The sequence below is a fragment of the Mauremys mutica genome, chromosome 10 (genome assembly GCF_020497125.1).
Source record: "Mauremys mutica isolate MM-2020 ecotype Southern chromosome 10, ASM2049712v1, whole genome shotgun sequence".
In the NCBI taxonomy this organism is placed as follows: domain Eukaryota; kingdom Metazoa; phylum Chordata; order Testudines; family Geoemydidae; genus Mauremys; species Mauremys mutica.
In genome coordinates this window covers 61,380,115-61,398,392 of record NC_059081.1, presented here as the reverse complement: position 1 = coordinate 61,398,392, position 18,278 = coordinate 61,380,115, and the positions used below count along the sequence as shown (strand labels likewise).

The 18,278-nt window shown below is 47.0% G+C and overlaps 1 protein-coding gene across 6 annotated transcripts in view; it reads left to right on the top strand.

Annotated features, from left to right (window-relative positions):
- Positions 1 to 18,049, top strand: part of DYTN (dystrotelin) — a 64,064-nt gene extending 46,015 nt beyond the window's left edge. For 3 of the 6 annotated variants that reach the window (XM_045032579.1, XM_045032575.1, XM_045032580.1), the window contains 3 exons: positions 442 to 601; positions 2,137 to 2,641; positions 10,963 to 12,618. In XM_045032579.1, the coding sequence (XP_044888514.1) occupies positions 442 to 601; positions 2,137 to 2,641; positions 10,963 to 11,066 (769 nt within the window). In that variant the 3' untranslated portion in view covers positions 11,067 to 12,618. Of the gene's footprint in view, positions 1 to 441; positions 602 to 2,136; positions 2,642 to 10,962; positions 12,619 to 17,735 lie in introns of those variants that run through there. The other 3 variants (XM_045032577.1, XM_045032578.1, XM_045032576.1) reach the window with 3 other exon arrangements.
- The last annotated feature ends 229 nt before the right edge of the window (positions 18,050 to 18,278 follow it).

Below are 18,278 nucleotides of genomic sequence, written 5' to 3'. Positions count from 1 at the left end.
ATTCATTCCTGTCCTGAGGCCAGGACAGACAGCTTGCACTTCCCCACTTTGAGAGCTGGCAGGAGCTGGCTCGACCCCAGGCACAGGGGAGGGCAGCCTTGTGCACTGCCCTGTCTCTTGTCTCTGTTGTGACAGTCCCATGGGCCATTCCAGGAATGTTGAATCACCAGAGCCCAGGACCATCCTGGCCACACCTTCTCCATCCTGCCCATGTCCTGGGCTTCCTGGAATGCCCCTGTGCATAGGCTGCTGTGGAGGCAGTTCAGCTCCTGGAGTACTGGCCCCCTGCACCCTGGTGGGAAGGTTCTTATACCTGTGCTATGACCCCTTTGCACCAGCCCAGCTGCAATATTTGTTCTCTCTCATGCTCTCCATTAAGGAGTGTGCATGGAAGGTAATTTAGTCCAGTAACTTCCCCTGTCACTCTCTATTGCCTGGCAGGTACCTGAGAAAGCAGTTAAACAAATGGAAAGATGAAGTGCTGCTCCTCCACAAGTCCCAGGAAGACAAAAGCTGCAGACTAGAAGCAAAGCTCCAAGTCCTGAGAGCAAACCATGAATGTGGGCAGGCGGAGCTGCAGCAAATGAGGCAGGAAATAAAGGTACAGAGAACAATGTGCCAAGAATCTTGACAACAATTTGGCTATTGGCATGCTTTGAGCACTGTGCACCAGCACTGTCTTTGTGTTCCCCCTGTTGTCTCTTGTGCATAGATAGATACACAGACAGACAGACAGACAGACAGACAGACAGTAAGCCGGGACTCTTTTTGTTCTGTTTATACAGCACCTAGCACAATGGGGCTCTGATCCACAATAGAGCTCATAGGCACTACCACAATACAAATAAATACATAAGAATTATAATGAATAATAATGTGTGAGAGTGAAAACACCCTTAGAGAAATTCCAACCATAAAAAAGTCTCCAAAGAGAATTGCTCAATGCATCTTAATCAAGACTGGACACATCACTAAACAGTGCAGTCTAAAGAACAATCTTATCTTGTCAGGTGATAAGAATTAGAGATCTAGTCTGATAATTAAAGGAAAGTCTTTCCTTGCTGTGGATCAATATCTTATTTTGCCTTTTTCTTTTGAAATATTTTAATTCTGATTCATTTAAAGTAACCTTTGGTTTCTAAAGTTTAAATGATGTTCTCACTCTAAAATATTAGTCCATATGCTATGCAAATACATGGCATCTTACAACTGGATATATATGCAATTTGTTTGCATGAGTCATACGTACACAGACACATATATATACTGAAATATGCATGCACACCTTGCATGTGTGTGTGTGTGTGTGTATTTTTTTCTTAGTTAAATTATTTTAGAATAATTTTCCAGCAAATTAAATCTTGAGCTACTATGACGTCCCATTTTTACTGGTGCAATAAAGTATAATATCTTGAGACTGAAATTACAATAAATTGAGACACTGAAAATTGTGGAATGAAACCTGTGTACAATATAATTAGACCCAATACACTTAAAATCCAGGGCCACCTAGAGGATTCAGGGGGCCTGGGTCTTCGGCGGCGGGGGCCCACCACCGCCGAATTGCTGCCAAAGACCCGGCACTTCGGCGGTGGGTCCCGGGGCGGAAGGACCCACTTGCCGCCGCCCCCTGGGCGGCCCTGTTAAAATCATCAGGGGATAACTAAAAGAAGAAAAAGGCTGAGACAAGGTGTTTCTGGATAGACACCAAAGTTTTTATGGGCCTGATCCAAAGTCCACTGAAGTCAATGGAATAACTCCTATTGATTAGTTGTTATATTGCAGTAGTGTCGAAAGTCCCCAGCCACAATCAGGACTCCATTGTGCTAAGTGCTGTACAAGCTTATGAAGAGAAAGTCCCTGTCCTGAAAAGCTACAAACTAATTAGACAAGACTGACAAGGGAAGCATTACTATCCCCTTTTTACAGGTGGGGAAACTGAGTCATGAAGATTCACTGATTTGCCCAAGGTCATATAGGGTTTCTGTGGTAGGGATGGGAGGGAACTGAAACCAGATCTCTTGAGTCTCATTTCAGTTCTTTAACCACAAAACAATCCTACCTCTTTAACAGGCTTCCATTGGCTTTGTATCAAGCTTTATAAGCAACAGGTTTCCTGTGTTGTGTTCATTTCAGGTAATGTTACAACCACCAAACCATCCTTCATTTGTATTGTGTCAAAATATGATGTCAAAAAGCAAAGACCCCTGGGAGGAAAGAAAGCTTCACAATGGATCAGACTCAGCTCTGGCAAAACCCATCCCCACTAGCTATACTGAGTGGAAATCCCTGGATCCCTCCTCAGCTGCAGAAAACAGGCAGCTACTACAGACTCAATCTGATCCAGTTGCAATGAACCTGAGATCATCAGGTACCACTTCAGGGTCGATATTCCTGCAGAATGGCAACCCCCTAATGAGACAGCATGAAAAATCAAAAGAGAAGGGAATTCCTCAGACAGATCTGGAGGGGATATCACAACCTGAAAGGTCCAGGAACCTTCCCCAGGGAATTATGACCACAGCTTCTAGTCCTACGGCAGCAGAAGTGCCATTTAATGAGAAGGAGGTGAATGAAGAGAAGGAACTGCAGCAGCTAGTGCTGAAGCTGACGGATGCTTTATCTCTCCAACTGCAACCAGGTAAGAGTTCTAAAGTCACAGATATTGGGCCTGATTGTCATCTGACCTACATCCAGTTTACTCCAGCGTAGTTCTATAGACTTCATTGGAGCTACTCCGGACATATGTACATGAGTGAGTGTAGAATTAGACCTGATGGACCAAACTCTCTATTCTGGTGTAAATGGGTGAAGCATCACTGACTTAGTAAAGTGTCACCCTTTGACACCAACAGAGAATTTAGTCCATTGAGTCCAGCATGAGGTGCCTTTATATTTACACTTTGGGTGCTGCACTTATCTGCATCCTAAGCAACTCTAGGAATTACCCAGAATATAAAGGTTGCAACATGTGAGATGCTCATTAAATACTACTCAAGCCTGTACTCAAATATTGTTCAGTCTTTCTGTGTAGTTATATTTCACCTTTGGAAATGCTGTAGAGGTTCAGCAGGTTATGTTGCCAACAAAAGGGTGCTCATTTTCTTGCCTTCTCTATGAATTTGAGGTCTCATTTGAATTTCTTTCGCTGGTTCAAAATTACTCTAAAAAGAATGCCCACAGAGTTCACATCCATTCTTTAAACACAGGGGAGGTGTTCTTCATATCCCCTCTTCACAGAAGGCCTGGAGTATGTAATGAAGGCACCTGCTGTTTTTCATCAATTTGAATCTAATTTGGTGAGACAGTATATTATTAACTAGATAACTTGTGTTACATACATTTTTTTATTTCTAGACGTGCAGTAACTAAACCTCACTGCATCCCTTGACATTAGCAGAAAGCTTTTACATGGAAATCTGAAATGCATGGGAGGCAATAGGTCTCAGGATATTTGTGTTAAATGTGCTTTCTGGCACTGTAAATTACTAAGGAGGGAGTGATATGGCATTCTGAGGAACCTGTAGTTCTTCGAGTGATTGCTCATGTCAGTTCCAAGTAGGTGTGTGCACGCTGCGTGCACAGTTGTTGAAAGTTTTTTCCCATAGTGGTACCCGTCGGGTCGGCTGTGGACAGGGCCGGCTCCAGGCACCAGCGTAGGAAGCTGGTGCTTGGGGTGGCCAATTCAAAGGGGTGGCACTCCATCCGGTATTGGGGCAGCACGTCCGGGTTTTTGGCAGGAATTCGGCAGCAGGTCCCGCATTCCCTCTCTTCCTCTTTGAGTTGCCGCCGAACAGGAAGAGAGGGAGGACCCGTCACCGAATTGCTGCCGAAGAAGCGGCGCGATTGAGCTGCCACCAAAGTGCCGCTCCTTGTCTTTGGGGGGTGGGCACCACTTGTGGTGGCAGAAAAGCTGGAGCCGGCCTTGGCTGTGGAGCCCCCTGGAGTGGCACCCTTATGGTGGTGAATATAGGTCCCTGCTGACCTGCCGCCTCTTCAGTTCCTTCTTACCGCCAGTGACAGTCTTTGAAGCTACTTTGTTCTCTTGCCTTGGACAAGCTCTTCTCCTAGCGAATAGTTATTCTTGTATTGTATATAGTTCTACATAGTATAGGTTTTCTAGTATTTTAATTTAGTTCGTAGATAAGTTTCTGTTGGGGATTACCCCCCCCCACACACACACACACACTTTTTCCTACTAGGAGTTTTCCTACTCCCCTCCAGGTACCAGGGCATGCTTTGGTCTCAAGGCTTCAAAACTTGCCAGAAGCCTATACCCAGGGGAGACCCTCACGACTCCTGCATAAAGTGCTTGGGGGAAGCCCACCAGACCAACAAATGCAAGATCTGCAGGAGTTTCCACCCAAGGACTGAAGGAGAGAGATTTTGGACTTAAGCTCCTCCTTATGGAGTCAGCTCTCCATCCCCAGCTGGCTCAGACCACGTCAAGATCCAAGCCCAGCACTTTGATGCTGAGCACACCAGCCTCAGTAAGGGAGGCTGTGGTGCTGGCGAAGGATTTGGGGCCCAGAGACCCACGGCACTGCCACTCTCCGGCACCGAAGACAAGTTTGGTGATTTCTCGGCACTGATCTCACTCACCGGTGCCACATAAGAAGCTGAGAAGAGCCAAAAGAACTCACCAATAGTCCAAGCAGTGGAGCATGATGGTACCCTAAGGGGTACAAATACCTTTTCACCCACCCCTAGCTGGGCATGCTGGTAGTGGATGTGGCCAAGGCCAAGGAAAGGCAGGGTCACCAGGCCCCACTCTAAAGTCGAAAGAGGCAAAGAAGCTGGACCTCTTTGGCCATAAGGTCTATTCCACCTGAGGGCTCCAGCTTCAAATTGTCAATCAACAGGCAGTTCTTAGCTACTACAGTTTTAACTCTTGGAACTCTTGGAACTCCCTGTCCAAGTTTAAGGAGGTACTTCCATCTGTCTCCTGCTCTGATTTTGGGGCTGCCCTGAAGGAAGGCAAGACCATTGCAAGGACTTCCTTGCAGGCTGCATTAGACTCAGTGGACTCGGCCACCCGTACAATGTCTACAGCCATTGTCACGTGGCTAGCTCGTGGCTACAAGTCTCGGCCCTCCCCAGAGGTCCAACAGACTATACAAGACCTGTCCTTCGATGGTGCGGGTCTCTTCGCTGAGCAGACGGACTCTAAGGTCACTCTAGAATCCTGGAGATTATGGATCCTAAAGTCCTTGGGGCTTCATACGCCAGCCCTGCAAAGAAAGCATTTTAAGTCTCAGCCCCCGCCTCACTTCTACCCCTCTCAGCTGAGGCAAGACTATAAACAGGAGACAGGGTAGGAGTAATAGGAAAAGGCCTCTGCAGTCCTCCTCTACCCAGGGCCAAGGCTCAGCGAGACAGTCATTACCTCCCAAGAAAAACTTTTGAAGGTGCACCCACGGTGACGCATCAGTCCATATCTCGGATCCTTCTTCTTTTGTGAACTATCTTATTTCTACCATGCTTGGGCTCAAAAAACATCAGCTCACTGGATCTTGACCACTGTAGAATTGGGATATTCTCTCCAATTCTGTACCTTCCCACCCACCTTCCCCGTCCCTCTTCAGGGTCCCTTCTCATGAGCAACTTCTAGTGCAGAAGGTGCAAATGCTCCTACAACTCGGGACAGTAGAAGAGGTACCTATAGAGTTCAGGGGCAGGGGATTCTATTCCTGTTATTTCCTAATCCCCAAGGCCAAGGGTGGACTCTGGCCAGGGCTGGCTCCAGACACCAGCAAAGGAAGCAGGTGCTTGGGGCGACCAATGGAAATGGGCGGCACATCCGGGTCTTCGGTGGCAATTTGGCGGCAGGTCCCTCACTCCCTCTCGGAGGGAAGGAGCCGCTGCCGAATTGCCACCAAAGAATGAAGCAGCGTGGTAGAGCTGCCACCTATCGCGGCTTTATTTTTTAATTTTTTTTTTGGCTTTGCCGCTTGGGGCAGCAAAAAAGCTGGAGCCAGCCCTGGCTCTGGCGTATTCTAGATCTGCAAAACCTCAACGGATTCATGAAGAAGCTGAAGTTCTGCATGGTCTCCTTGGCTTCCATCATTCCCTCTCTGGATGCGGGAGACTGGTTTGCCCCTCCACGACCTGAAGGACGCATACTTCCATGTGTCCGTGGTCCCATCCCACAGACGTTTCCTTTGATTCATTGTCAACAACACCCACTATCAGTTCGCGGTCCTCCCCTTCAGCCTCTCGGCGGCTCCTCAGGTGTTCACAAAGTGCATGGTGGTTGTGGCGGCCTTCCTGTGAAAGCAGCAGGTGCAAGTGTTCCCATATCTGGATGACTGGCTGATCAAGGGTCAATCTTGGGCCCAAGTGGAGGACCATATGAGCCTGGTGCATATGACATTCCTCAGGCTTGGTCTCATTCTAAATGTAGAGAAAAAAAAAAGTCAACTATAACCCCTATGCAGAGGATAGAGTTCATCAGGGCCCTCCTGGACTCCACCCAGGCCAAGACTTTTCTCCTAGAAGCTCATGTCCTCGCCATAAGCGCCGTCATAGAGGATCTCAAGAGATTCCCCACTACAGTGGCGCAAACTTGTCTGAAGTTGCTTCAGCATATGGCTGCCTGTACGTGTATGTGGTACTGCATGCCAGGTTGTAGCTACGCCCACTTCAGACGTGGTTAGCCCAAATTTACAGGCCAAACAGAGATCGCATAGACAGACTGGTCACTCTTACTCCTCAGGTTCTCGAATCCATCTGATGGTGGCTAACCCACAAGCAATATGGAGAAGAGCACTCCCGCACATACTTCAGCCGTTGCTGTCTCTAGTCACAGATGCATCAGCGATGGAATGGGGGGTGCACCTGAGTGAACTCAAGACACAAGGCCTCTTGGTCCCAGGTGGAACTTTTGCTGCACATCAATGTCAGGGAGCTGTGGGCGGTTCGCCTCATTTGCCAGACATTTCAAACCCATTTACAGGGAAGATATGTATCCGTACTGACAGACAATACCACGGCAATGTTTTATATAAACAGACAAGGTGGTGCTCGCTCCTCTCCCCGTGCCAGGAAGTCCTCAAGCTGTGGGTCTTCTGCATCACCCACTCGATACAACTGGAGGCCTTGTACCTTCCCTGTTTGCAGAATGAACTGGCCAATCGCCTCAGGAGGTCGTTTCACAGCCACGAGTGGTCCCTGCTCCCGGATGTCGCCATCAACATCTTCCGAAAGTGGGGATTTCCCCAGACAGACTTGTTTGTGACACGATGCAACAGGAAGTGTCAACAGTTCTGCTCCTTCCTGAATTACAGCCTGGGCTTGCTCGGGGATGCCCTCTTCCTGTCCTGAAATGGGCACCTGCTGTACGCATTCCTGCCTTTCCCACTCATCCACAAGGTCCTCCTCAATGTCCAGGGAGAGAAAGCATCGTTGATTTTAATAGCACCAGCGTGGCCACGTCAGCACTGGTTCACCATGTTGCTGGACTTGTCAGTGGATACGCCCATTACTTTGCCCTTGGTTCTGGACTTGATCACCACAGGACCATGGCCACTTCCAGCAGCCTAACCCAGAATCTCTCCATCTCATAGCATAGAAACTCCATGGCTGAATCCACTAGAACTTACCTGCTCAGACTTGGTTGGGGAGGTTTCTCCTTGGCAGCAGGACTCGTGCCACTTATCCAGCAAAGTAGAAGAGATTTTCCATTTGGTCCCTCCAGAAAGGTACTCCTCTATTGCAGTCCTCGATTCCCTTTATCCTGGGCTACTTGTTTCACCTGAAGCAACAGGGGCTGGCAGTTTCGTCGATAAAGGTGCACCTGGTGGCGATTTCAGCTTTATATCCTGGCTCAACAGGATGCTCAGTGTTTGCTAACTCTGTGGTTGGCTATTTCCTCAAGGGGCTGGACAAACTGTACCCTCAAGTAAAACAACCAATCCCTCCATAGGAGCTTAATCTGGTGCTCTCAAGTCTCATGGGCCCTCTCTTTGAGCCCCTAGCAACGAGCTCGCTGTTCCACCTGTCTTGGAAAGTGGCATTTCTAGTGGCTATAACATCAGCCAGAAGGGTGTCTGAGCTCAAGGCTTTGATGTCCGAGCCCCCTTATACCATGATTTATAAGTCCAAGGTACAATTGTGACCGCACCCATGTTTCCTCCTGAAGGTAGGTTCGCAATTTCACACAAATCAGGACATCTTTCTGCCAGTGTTCTATCCTAAGCCGCATGCCAATGACAGGGAATGCAGCTCCATTTCCTGCATGTCAGACAGGCATTAGCCTTTTACATCAAGTGAACAAAGCCGTTTAGGAAGTTGATGCAGCTCTTCATTGCTATTGCAGAAAGAATGAAAGGTCTCCTTATTTCATCTCAGAGAATCTCTTCTTGGATCACGGCCTGCATCAAGAACATGCTGTGACCTAGCAAAGATTCCGGCCCCAGCGTTGACAACGCACTACACAAGAGCACAGGCTTCATCTGCAGCACAGGTCCCCATTCATGACATCTGCTGAGCGGCGACGTGGTCGTCTATTCACATCTTTACGTCACACTATGCCATCACTCAGCAGGCAAGAGACAATGCTGCGTTTGGTAGAGCCGTGCTACAGTTGGCAGCTCAGTGAACTCTGACCCCTCCTCCCGGGGACTGCTTGGGAGTCACCTACTTGGAATTGACGTGAGCAATCACTTGAAGAAGAAAAAGTGGTTACCTACCTTTTGTAACTGTTGTTCTTTGAGATGTGTGATTCATGTCCATGCCGAGACCCACCCACCTCCCCTCTGTCAGAGTATCCGACAAGAAGGAACTGAAGAGGCAGTGGGTCGGCAGGGACTTATATTCACTGCCATAAGGGCACCATTCCAGGGGTCTCCACAGCCGACCTGAAGGGTACTACTAGGGGAAGAACCTTCCAACAATCATGTATGCGCACGCACACACCTACTTGGAATGGACATGAGCAACACATCTTGAAGAACAACAGTTATGAAAGGTAGGCAACCGTTTTTTGTCTCTCACTGACAGGAAGTGGCTAGATTCCTAGGTCACCTGTGTTATGCTGGATGGATTTTCAAGGCGGGAGGGGAGTCGGACATGAGAAAAGATAAAATAATGCTGTAAAAATGAGCTGGGAAGATTTAAAAAAAAATTAAAACAGCTTAAAATCTGAAACTAATAACATTCTATTAAGCCTTATCATGCAAGGCCCAAGGCACTCTGTGTCCATTACATCTGGCCCTATAAATATATATTACACACAAAAAAACATGTGAAAATAACATTACTGAGATTGCAACAGTTGGAAAATGCCAGAATTAAGGTTGCTTCTGAACCCTTAATTCAGCCCTTTTATGCATTTGCATTATGAGTCAGTCTTTAAATACATGATCATATACTATTTTTTCCACAGGACCCTTGCCTCCCACCCGCCAGATCCCAGTTTCCTTGACCAACCAGTTTTAGCCTCCATCCTCCTCCCTGGCTTCCAGTTCCACCTCTTTGCCTAGCCAGTCCCAATTCTGCTCCTCACCGCAGGTTCCAGGCACAGTTTCTTTTCCCTCTGCTCCACTTCCAGTTTCACCAGACACCTTGTTCCAATCTACTCTTCCCTCCTCCATCGTCCAGTTTTTGTTACCACTGTATTCAAATGAGACAGCTTTCTCCTCTGTGCTGCTGCCTGCGAGTAGGGGATCACTGAGTGGACAGGAGAGACAAGCTCATTGCTCTCAAGTTCTAGTGCCAGCTCTGCCCTGGACCAGAGCAGCCACTACAGGGAAAGTTTGTCTTTGCCCTTGTAGCCTTATGGAGGAGGAGCATGCTCAGAGTTGCTATGTGGGGATAGCACATGTGCAGTCCTGTCCCATGTAGAAGCTGTGAGGAGATGGAGCATGCTCAGTGAGGATAGATTCTTTGGAGATTTTAGCTTTTAAGTGCTAACACATCTCTACTGAGCATGTGCAAACTGCGATTCTTCAAAGCCTTATAGGATGGTTAAATTTGGGCAGATTTTCCTAGGGATGGAAGGAGGCACATTCCTGCCACAAAGGTCACTTCCTGATGAATTTCTACTCCCTGGTTCTAAACATGGGTGTATTAGAGTATTTCAAAGAAAAGGTAACAAGAATTTTTTAACATGATCAAAACAATTTTTCCCCTGTCCTTGTTCTGAGAAATGGCTGGGCCATTTTGGCTGAAATTGTCCAGACAAGTTCAGCCTGGGGAAGATGTGCAACACAGAAAATGTCAGCCCAAAGGGTTAAAGTTTAGCAAGGTTATAAGAAAATGAAAATGGGGTCTTATAATGGGAACTCTTGGGTAACCTTAATAATAGTCAGTGCTACCAATGCTGCTGTTATATATAAGGTGCTTAGGAATGGACCCAAAGAGCAGTCTCCATAATCCATAAGTCACAGAGCAAAGAGTAACTCAACATGAGTAGAGATATAATCTGACAACTCTGTTCATAAACATATTAGACATGTGGTAGAGTCAAGCATTGAACCCAGATCTCCTAATTGCCACTGCAGTGCTGTCACCACAACACTAGCCTTCCTCTCTCAGTTTGTAATTACTCTAGAATTACTCCAGATTTGCACTCATGTGAGCTCAGCATTTAACCCTCACTGCTTGAGTCATTTAAAACTGGAGAAGACATAGTACTGTAGAGGAAGTCACTCTCAGCAGTCAATACGGAACAAACTTGCATGGTGGGCTTTTCTGTCTCCAATTTCTATGACTGTGTAGTTGTTTGACCCCCACAGCCAGCCTCCCACTCACATACAATTCCCTTATAATCAATGGTCTCATTACAGCAAAGCTTTGTTCAGCTCTCAGGATGCCTCACTTTCATTGATGATAATGTAATAAGGAAAGCCAGCAGATAAAACTTTTGTTTCTACAGAGCTACCTTGAATTGGAGTCTTTTAAAGAGTTGTACAGGGATTTTGCTGCATTCAGGTGCTGTGAAATAATCTCTTTTCTTTCTAGCTCAGCAGTCTGCTATAAAGCAGGAGTTGGTCTCCACAGCTGAGCATGTTTGCAGGTCCTTCTCTGACCTAATCAACCACGTGACTTTGCCAGCTAGGAAGTAATAGGATGCCAGTATTAGCCTTACTACTTCATCACACTATCGCCCAGGTAATTACAGCCATGTGTCATCTCTAAAGTTGGTCAGATATTGAACTGTAATAATCTAACATAATCGAGTTCTGTCTCGGGGGTCTTTATCAGAGTCTTCTGTAGTGTTAGAGGAGAAATTCTCCCTTATATTCGTACCATGTATTCCTAGCCTATTCCTAACCTGAAGAAAATATAGGGCCAGATCTTGGCCAATGCATATCAATATAGTTCTGTTGACTTCAGTGAGGCTATGCTAACATACACAGCTAATGATCTGGCCCATACTATCTTCCCATTACTATAGTACCTGATAATTGCTTGTGTTTCAGGAAACAAGAGGATTTTTTTCCCCCCATGCACACATGGAGATGGCTTTAGCTAACCCGTCTCATTGATAAGTTGTCTGACATTGTATCGTAGTTCAAGAAGCACTGAATAGAAGGAGTAAATCTTTAGTTGTCTTCTCCAAGTTGTCCATTGTCTCCAATATCTGATAGTCAGGCATTTGCATTTTACTAAATTAGCAACTAAATTGGTGAGAAGGAAGAACTGTGAACAATTAGAGGCATTCTATTGCTTTAGAAGCCCCATATATATGGAACTGTTAAAGAGCTTAATATTACTTGAAGGACTTACAATATCAGAAAAGAAATTTTTGTTTTTCTTTTGTTGCTAGCACAGGGTAGTCACAGAGTCAGCTGAAAACAAATTATGAAAACATTTCCAACACAGCATTGAAAATATTTAAGGATGGTGTTTATATATGGAAGGTAATATGCTATTGAGAGATATTGGAATTCTTATAAGGGTTCAGATGGTTATTTAGGTTGTTGCTAGCTGACCACCAGATCCTGTGCCCATTGTAGCCAATGGCAAAGCTTCTATTGACTCAGCAGTGCAAGCTTTCAGCCTTGGATGCTTTGGGGGCCAATTTGGGATTTGGAGGGGAGTAAGATAGTGGACAAAAAAGGAATGATATATTCACTACTGATTCATCTAAGATGTGCCACATTCCACTTCCTCTCCTTCTGGTACATAGACGAGAGATCTGGAAGGAAAGGATTGAGCTCACACTTAGAAGAAAAGCCACTTGCACTATATGCTGTTCTTTAATATCCTGACCATAGGCCTGATTCTCTATGGTTACATCTGTTTTACACCAGTGTAACTCGCCTGTTTTCAATGGAGTTATATTGACATGAATTGAGGTAACAGAAGAGTCACGCCCATCATAGTGTTGTTCTGGAATAGCAGTGCTGAAGATTGAGACAATGGTGAGCAGGCAAGGCAGTCATGTTTGGACTAATAATTGTGGTGGTAGTTTTGTGGGTAACTGTGACCAAAAGCATCCCTGTGTTCACACTCTACACACTATTGTAATCTTTGTATGAAATATGCCTTGTGAGATTTCATTTGAAAATAATAAATAACTTGCTGGTCAATAATATGGTGAAATGTATGAGAGTATTATATGTGAAGTTACAAATTCACTCTATATGATATTAAAATATGTTCACAACCAGACAGCCCTGCCTAAGCAAAAGTTGTTAAACAGGCATATCCTAAATAAAGGCATGTATGTTTACCCCTCAATGTACATATAAGTAGTAAATAGGGTCCTCGAGATAGCAGAGGGAAGAGATGACTAGAAACAGAACAAGTTGGATTTCATCAAAGACAAAGAGAGGAAAAAAAGAACATGGAGCCTCCATCACCAGACTCCATGTTGCCTTCTTTACTGGTTGAATAAACTTTACTTTGAAGCAGGGGTGGGCAAACTGCGGCCCGTGGGCCACATCCAATCCAGCAGCTGACTTAATCTGGTCCTTGAGCTCCTGCTAGGGAGCAGGAGCTGGGGCTTGCCCTGTTCCCACACTCCAGCCAGCGAACGGGGGGCGCTCCACACACATGTGCCGCAGCTCCTGGAAGCAGTGGCATGTCCCCGCTCTGGCTCCTATGTTTAGGGGCAGCCAGGGGACTCTGTGCACTGCCCCTGCCTCAAGCGCTGCCCCCGCAGCTCCCACTGGCTGGGAACTGCAGCTAGTGGGAGCTGCAGCTAGTGGGAGCTGCAAGGTGGCCCCTGGGGATGGGGCAGTGTGCAGAGCTACCTGTCCATGTCTCTACATAGGAGCTGGAGCGGGGTCATACTGCTGCTTCCCTGAACCCCTCCTGTGCCCCAACCCCCTGCCCCAGCCCTGATCCCCCTCCTGCCCTCCAAACCCCTTGAGCCCAGCCCAGAGCACACTTCTGCATCCCAAACCCCTGATCCCCAGCCCCACCCCAGAGCCTGCACTCCCAGCCAGAGCCCTCATCCCCACCTCTGTGCTCCAACCCCCTGGCCCAGCCCTGATCCCCCTCCCACCCTCTGAACCACTTGGGCCCAGCCTGGAGTACCTTCCTGTACCCCAAATTCCTCACCCCACCTCAGAGCCTGCACTTCCAGCTGGCAACCTCCTGCCCCAGCCTGGAGCTCCCTCCCACACCCTCAATTCCTCATTTCTGGCCCCATCCCAGAGCCTGCACCCCCAGCCAGAGCCCTGACCTCCTCCCTGCACCCCAACCCCAATTTCATGAGCATTCATGGCCCACCATAAAATTTCCATACCCAGATGTGGCCCTCAGGCCAAAACGTTTGCCTACCCTGCTTTGAAGGGTAACCCTCAGAAGAATCCACCAAAGAAAGGGGCAGAGAACCCCAAGTTCTCTCTCTTTCTTCTAAGAAAACTAAGGCACCAGCACCTTCAGGCCTCTGGGAGAGATCCTGACCAAGGAAACTGTCAACCTCCATCTTGCTGGAAGACTGTGGATAAGAAAAGCCATCTCAAACAAAGCATTGAGCCAAAACTTGCTAGAAGAAGTTTGACTTTTAGATGTGTTTTTTCACTGATATTTACAGGTAACCATTTCTAACTTTCTCTCTTATACTTGCATTCACCTAAAATCCTAACTTGCTTTATTTTTAGTCTAAAAGTAATCCAGTACTTTATTTAAACTGAACTGTTTGGTAAGTCCAGTTGAAGTAAACTGTTGAATATCAACTCTTTACAGGAGCAATGAACCTTAATATCTGAACATTCCAGGAAAGGGCTGGACAGTGCAGAACACCCATTTTGGGGGGGAAATCTGCACCTGGGAGCATGTTAGGGTCACTCTGCAAGTAGTAACCGAGGCTGGTGGAAGCGAGAGTGGAGCTGTAGACAGGCTGGTGGGATCAGAGTGGCTGAACCAGGATTGCCTAGCACACACATACTCAGGGTGCAACCTGCATGTTGGTAGGCTGGCTGTGAGCAGTCCAGAGTGGGAGCTACAACAGAGATGCATTGTGAGGCACCCATGGTTACAAGGAAGGCAGTGACACAACCCCCTTGCTGGTCTGGGCTGCACCCCAGAATGTGACAATGATTCATTGGATTAGAAGCAGATACTTTGTTAAATGAGAGGATGATGAACTAAAGTTCTTCTTTGAGTGCTTGCTCATGTGTATTCCACAGTAAGTGTGCGTGCTCGCCCCCTGCACCGATGCCAGAAGTTTTTCCCTCAGCAGTACCCGTAGGGGGAAAGCAGCTGAGACCCCTGGAGTGGTGCCTCTATAGCATGCTATAAGGGGAACCATGCGCTCCCCCCACCCTCAGTTCCTTCTTGCCACCAGTGACGGCGCATCGGAACTACTTGCTCCAGCTTTGCTGCAGCTCGTCCCAGAACTCGTTTAGTTGTTAGTAGTACCTGTGTTACTAAGCTGAAATTTTATTCAACTAACTTAATTAGTCAGTATTCAGGCCGGGGCATGCCCCAGGGTTTAAATCGTGCAAGTTTTGCAGGCGTTTGATGCCTAGAAGTGACTCGCATGCCGACTGTCTTCGCTGCTTGGGTGAAGCTCACAATCAGCGAGCGCTGTAAGATCTGCAGGTCCTTTAAACCCTGAACTAAAAAGAAAGAGAGGAGAGAGAGAGAGAGACACACACACAGACATTAGACTTTGGGCCCTTCTCATGGAGTCAGCACTGGCCCAAACCCCAGTGCGCCGAGCAGAATCGGCACCGGACACTTAATCTTCAGTGCGCAGCAATCTCCCGGCACCTTCCGGTGGCCAGCACTGCTCCTCATCAGGGAGCTCAGGGCGATACGCTTAGCCTGTGTGGTGTTCAGCTCACAGCTGCGCAGCAAGGTGGTCAGAATCCTCACAGACAACACCGCCGCAATGTCTGGGAAGCCCTCAGCCTCTGGGAGTTCTGTATAGCCCATGACATCTCCCCGAAGGCTTTCCGCCTGCCAGGCGTCAACAATGCCATGACCGGGCATTTTCCTCAAAGGGCTAGACCCGTCCTTTCCTTATGCTAGAACCCCTGGCCACATGTTACCCCACCTCACGGGGGCCCCCCGTTCGAACCTCTGGCCACATGCTCATAGTCTTACCTTGCATGGAAGGTGGCCTTCCTCGTGGCCATCATGTCAGCCCAGCAGGTCTCAGAGCTCAGGGCCCTGACCTGCGATTCCCCTTACACAAGGACAAGGTTCAGATCTGCCCACACCCAGCATTCCTCCCTAAGGTGGTCTCCGCTTTTCACATGGGCCAGGACATCTTCCTGCTTATCCTCTGCCCCAAACCTCATGCCTCTAATGAGGAACGTCGCCTCCATACGCTTGATGTGCGCAGAGCACTGACTTTTTAACTGGATCGGACTAAGCCATTCCGCAGGTCTTCACAACTCTTTGTTGCTTCAGACGAGCGCATGAGGGGCCAACCGATCTCCACCCAGAGGCTTTCCCGGTGGATTACATCGTGCATCCACACATGCTACAACCTAGCAGGGGTTCCCGCACCACCTATCATAAGGGCTCAGGCCTTGTCGGCTGCCTTTGTGGCCCATGTCCCTATCCAGGACATCTGTAGAGCCTCTACCTGGTCCTCAGTACACACGTTCATGTCGCACTATGCAATCGTCTCCCATGCCAGGGATGATGCTGATTTTGGTAGAGCTGTGCTTCAGCCAGGGAATCTGTGAACTCCTACCCACCTCCATCAGTCACAGCTTGTAATCACCTACTGTGGAATACACATGAGCAAGCACTCAAAGAAGAAAGGACAGTTACCTGTTCTATAACTGGCGTTCTTCGAGATGTTGCTCATATCTATTCCACATCCCGCTCGCCTTCCCCTCTGTCGGAACTGGTCCGGCAAGAAGGAACTGAGGGTGCGGGGAGCGCGCGGCTCCCCTTATAGCGTGCTATCGAGGCGCCACTCCAGGAGTCGCAGCAGCACTCCCCCTACGGGTACTGCTGAGGGAAAAACTGCCACAGTAGGAGTGCGTGCTCACCACGTGCACCAGTGCTGGAATAGACATGAGCAACACATCTCCAAGAATGCCAGTTATGGAACAGGTAACTGTCCTTTTTCTGACTTGGCTATTCACCAGTGCTGACTATTGCTAATTTTGCTCGTCAGCCCATTCTTGTTATGTGATATTTTATTATATGATAGGTTATTTCCATCAAATGCAGCTGTATATTTCCAGTTGACACAAATGAGGAATCAATTACTCTGAAGTTACAAATGTACTTTAATGAATAAGAAATGGAAGTGATTCAGTATCCCTTCAGACAGTGGAATTACAGATCCCTCAACCTGCCATCAATGTTCCGAAAGACTACACAGAAGACCTAGTGAACAGAGTACAGAGACATGGATTTGCATAAATTATGAGAGCAGACATAATTCCAAAAATAATGTACCTAAACTAGATCACTTACAGGTGAAGTTAAGGGTGCTACACCAACTGACACCAGCTGAGAATCTAGCCCCAAAAAATAAAACTTCTAAAGACAACCAGAGACTGTTCATGGCTTTAAGGACTAGAAAAAGAACTCGATTTGGGGGAAATTAATGCATTGTTGGATGAAGATAAAGTGAAGGAGGTCATATGCTGAAACAGAGCTCCATAAATAATGCAGCAACATTTACGCAGATTGAAACATGGAGTTTAACAAAGAGAGGCAGTCTCAATGGACAGCTTTCTTTTCTGCCTAGAAGAGTTCTGTTTTTTAGAAGTCTTGATGGGATTATAAGGCATCAAGATAAAGGGGGCTATCTGACTCGAATCAAGATGAATAGAAAGTTTTTCTTTGGCGAGACCTCAGCCACCCACTCAAGAGACCTTTAAAGTAGTGATCATGGTAATAAACATTCCTAATTCTTCATATAGACTTTGGTCACAGAATCCCCAAATCATGCTTAACACAGACGTCAAAGAATACATATGTCAAATGAAGGGAATTATCTAGATGCTAACAAGCACTTTATCTACAAATGAACAGACGTTAAAAAAAGTAAAATACTAGTTGGCTTGTGATAATACAAGAAGAAATGGAACAAATGGCAGGGTAATAGGGACCAGTGAGAAGCAGGTACAGTTATATCCCCATAAAGAGAGACAGAACCGGGGGGGGGATAAGATCTGGATGGGAACTTAGTAGCCTTGGCAGTAGCAACAGTATAATACATAGTCCGATTTGCCTAGGACACTATGCTTGATGGCCCCAGATTGCGACATAAGGAAATACATTTTCATATGGTGCATAGCTATTTGGCTGCCCATGTCCCAATACATACAAAGGACTGAAGCCTTAACTCTGTTTTTACTTAGGTTTGCCTCAGGTCAGCTCACGCTGAAGTCTGAGACTTGTCCCAAGAAAGACCTGAGTGAGGACTTCAAGGTTTGCACTCGCAGGTTTCATATGGCTGAATCCCCATGCACCATACGGATACTTCACCCCCAGAAGATGATAATGATCATCTCAGAGAACAGAGCAAATTGGTGGTACAGAATCCTGTTTTAACAAAAATACGGTCCAAAATAGCCTGACCTTGATGCCCTTCCATGCATGGTGTAAAATCAAATTATTTGATAAGGATTTGGAGGTGAGGGTGGGAAAAAGCTGGCGGTATGTTCCTGGTGTGCTAAAAGTGCAGATTTTCTGCACTGCTTGGCTGAACTCAGTCATTGTTTGTACATTTTTCTGCTGCGTGTTGATGATTTGAGATTATAAATCTAATTGTTAGGGCATGTGCAGCTTCTTGCCTGGGCTTTATTTGTATTATTTAAATATAAATAAATGACAGTATTTTCCATTGAACCAGCTGATCTAACTACTACTGATATTGGGCTAAATCCTCAGCCTAGCTGAGG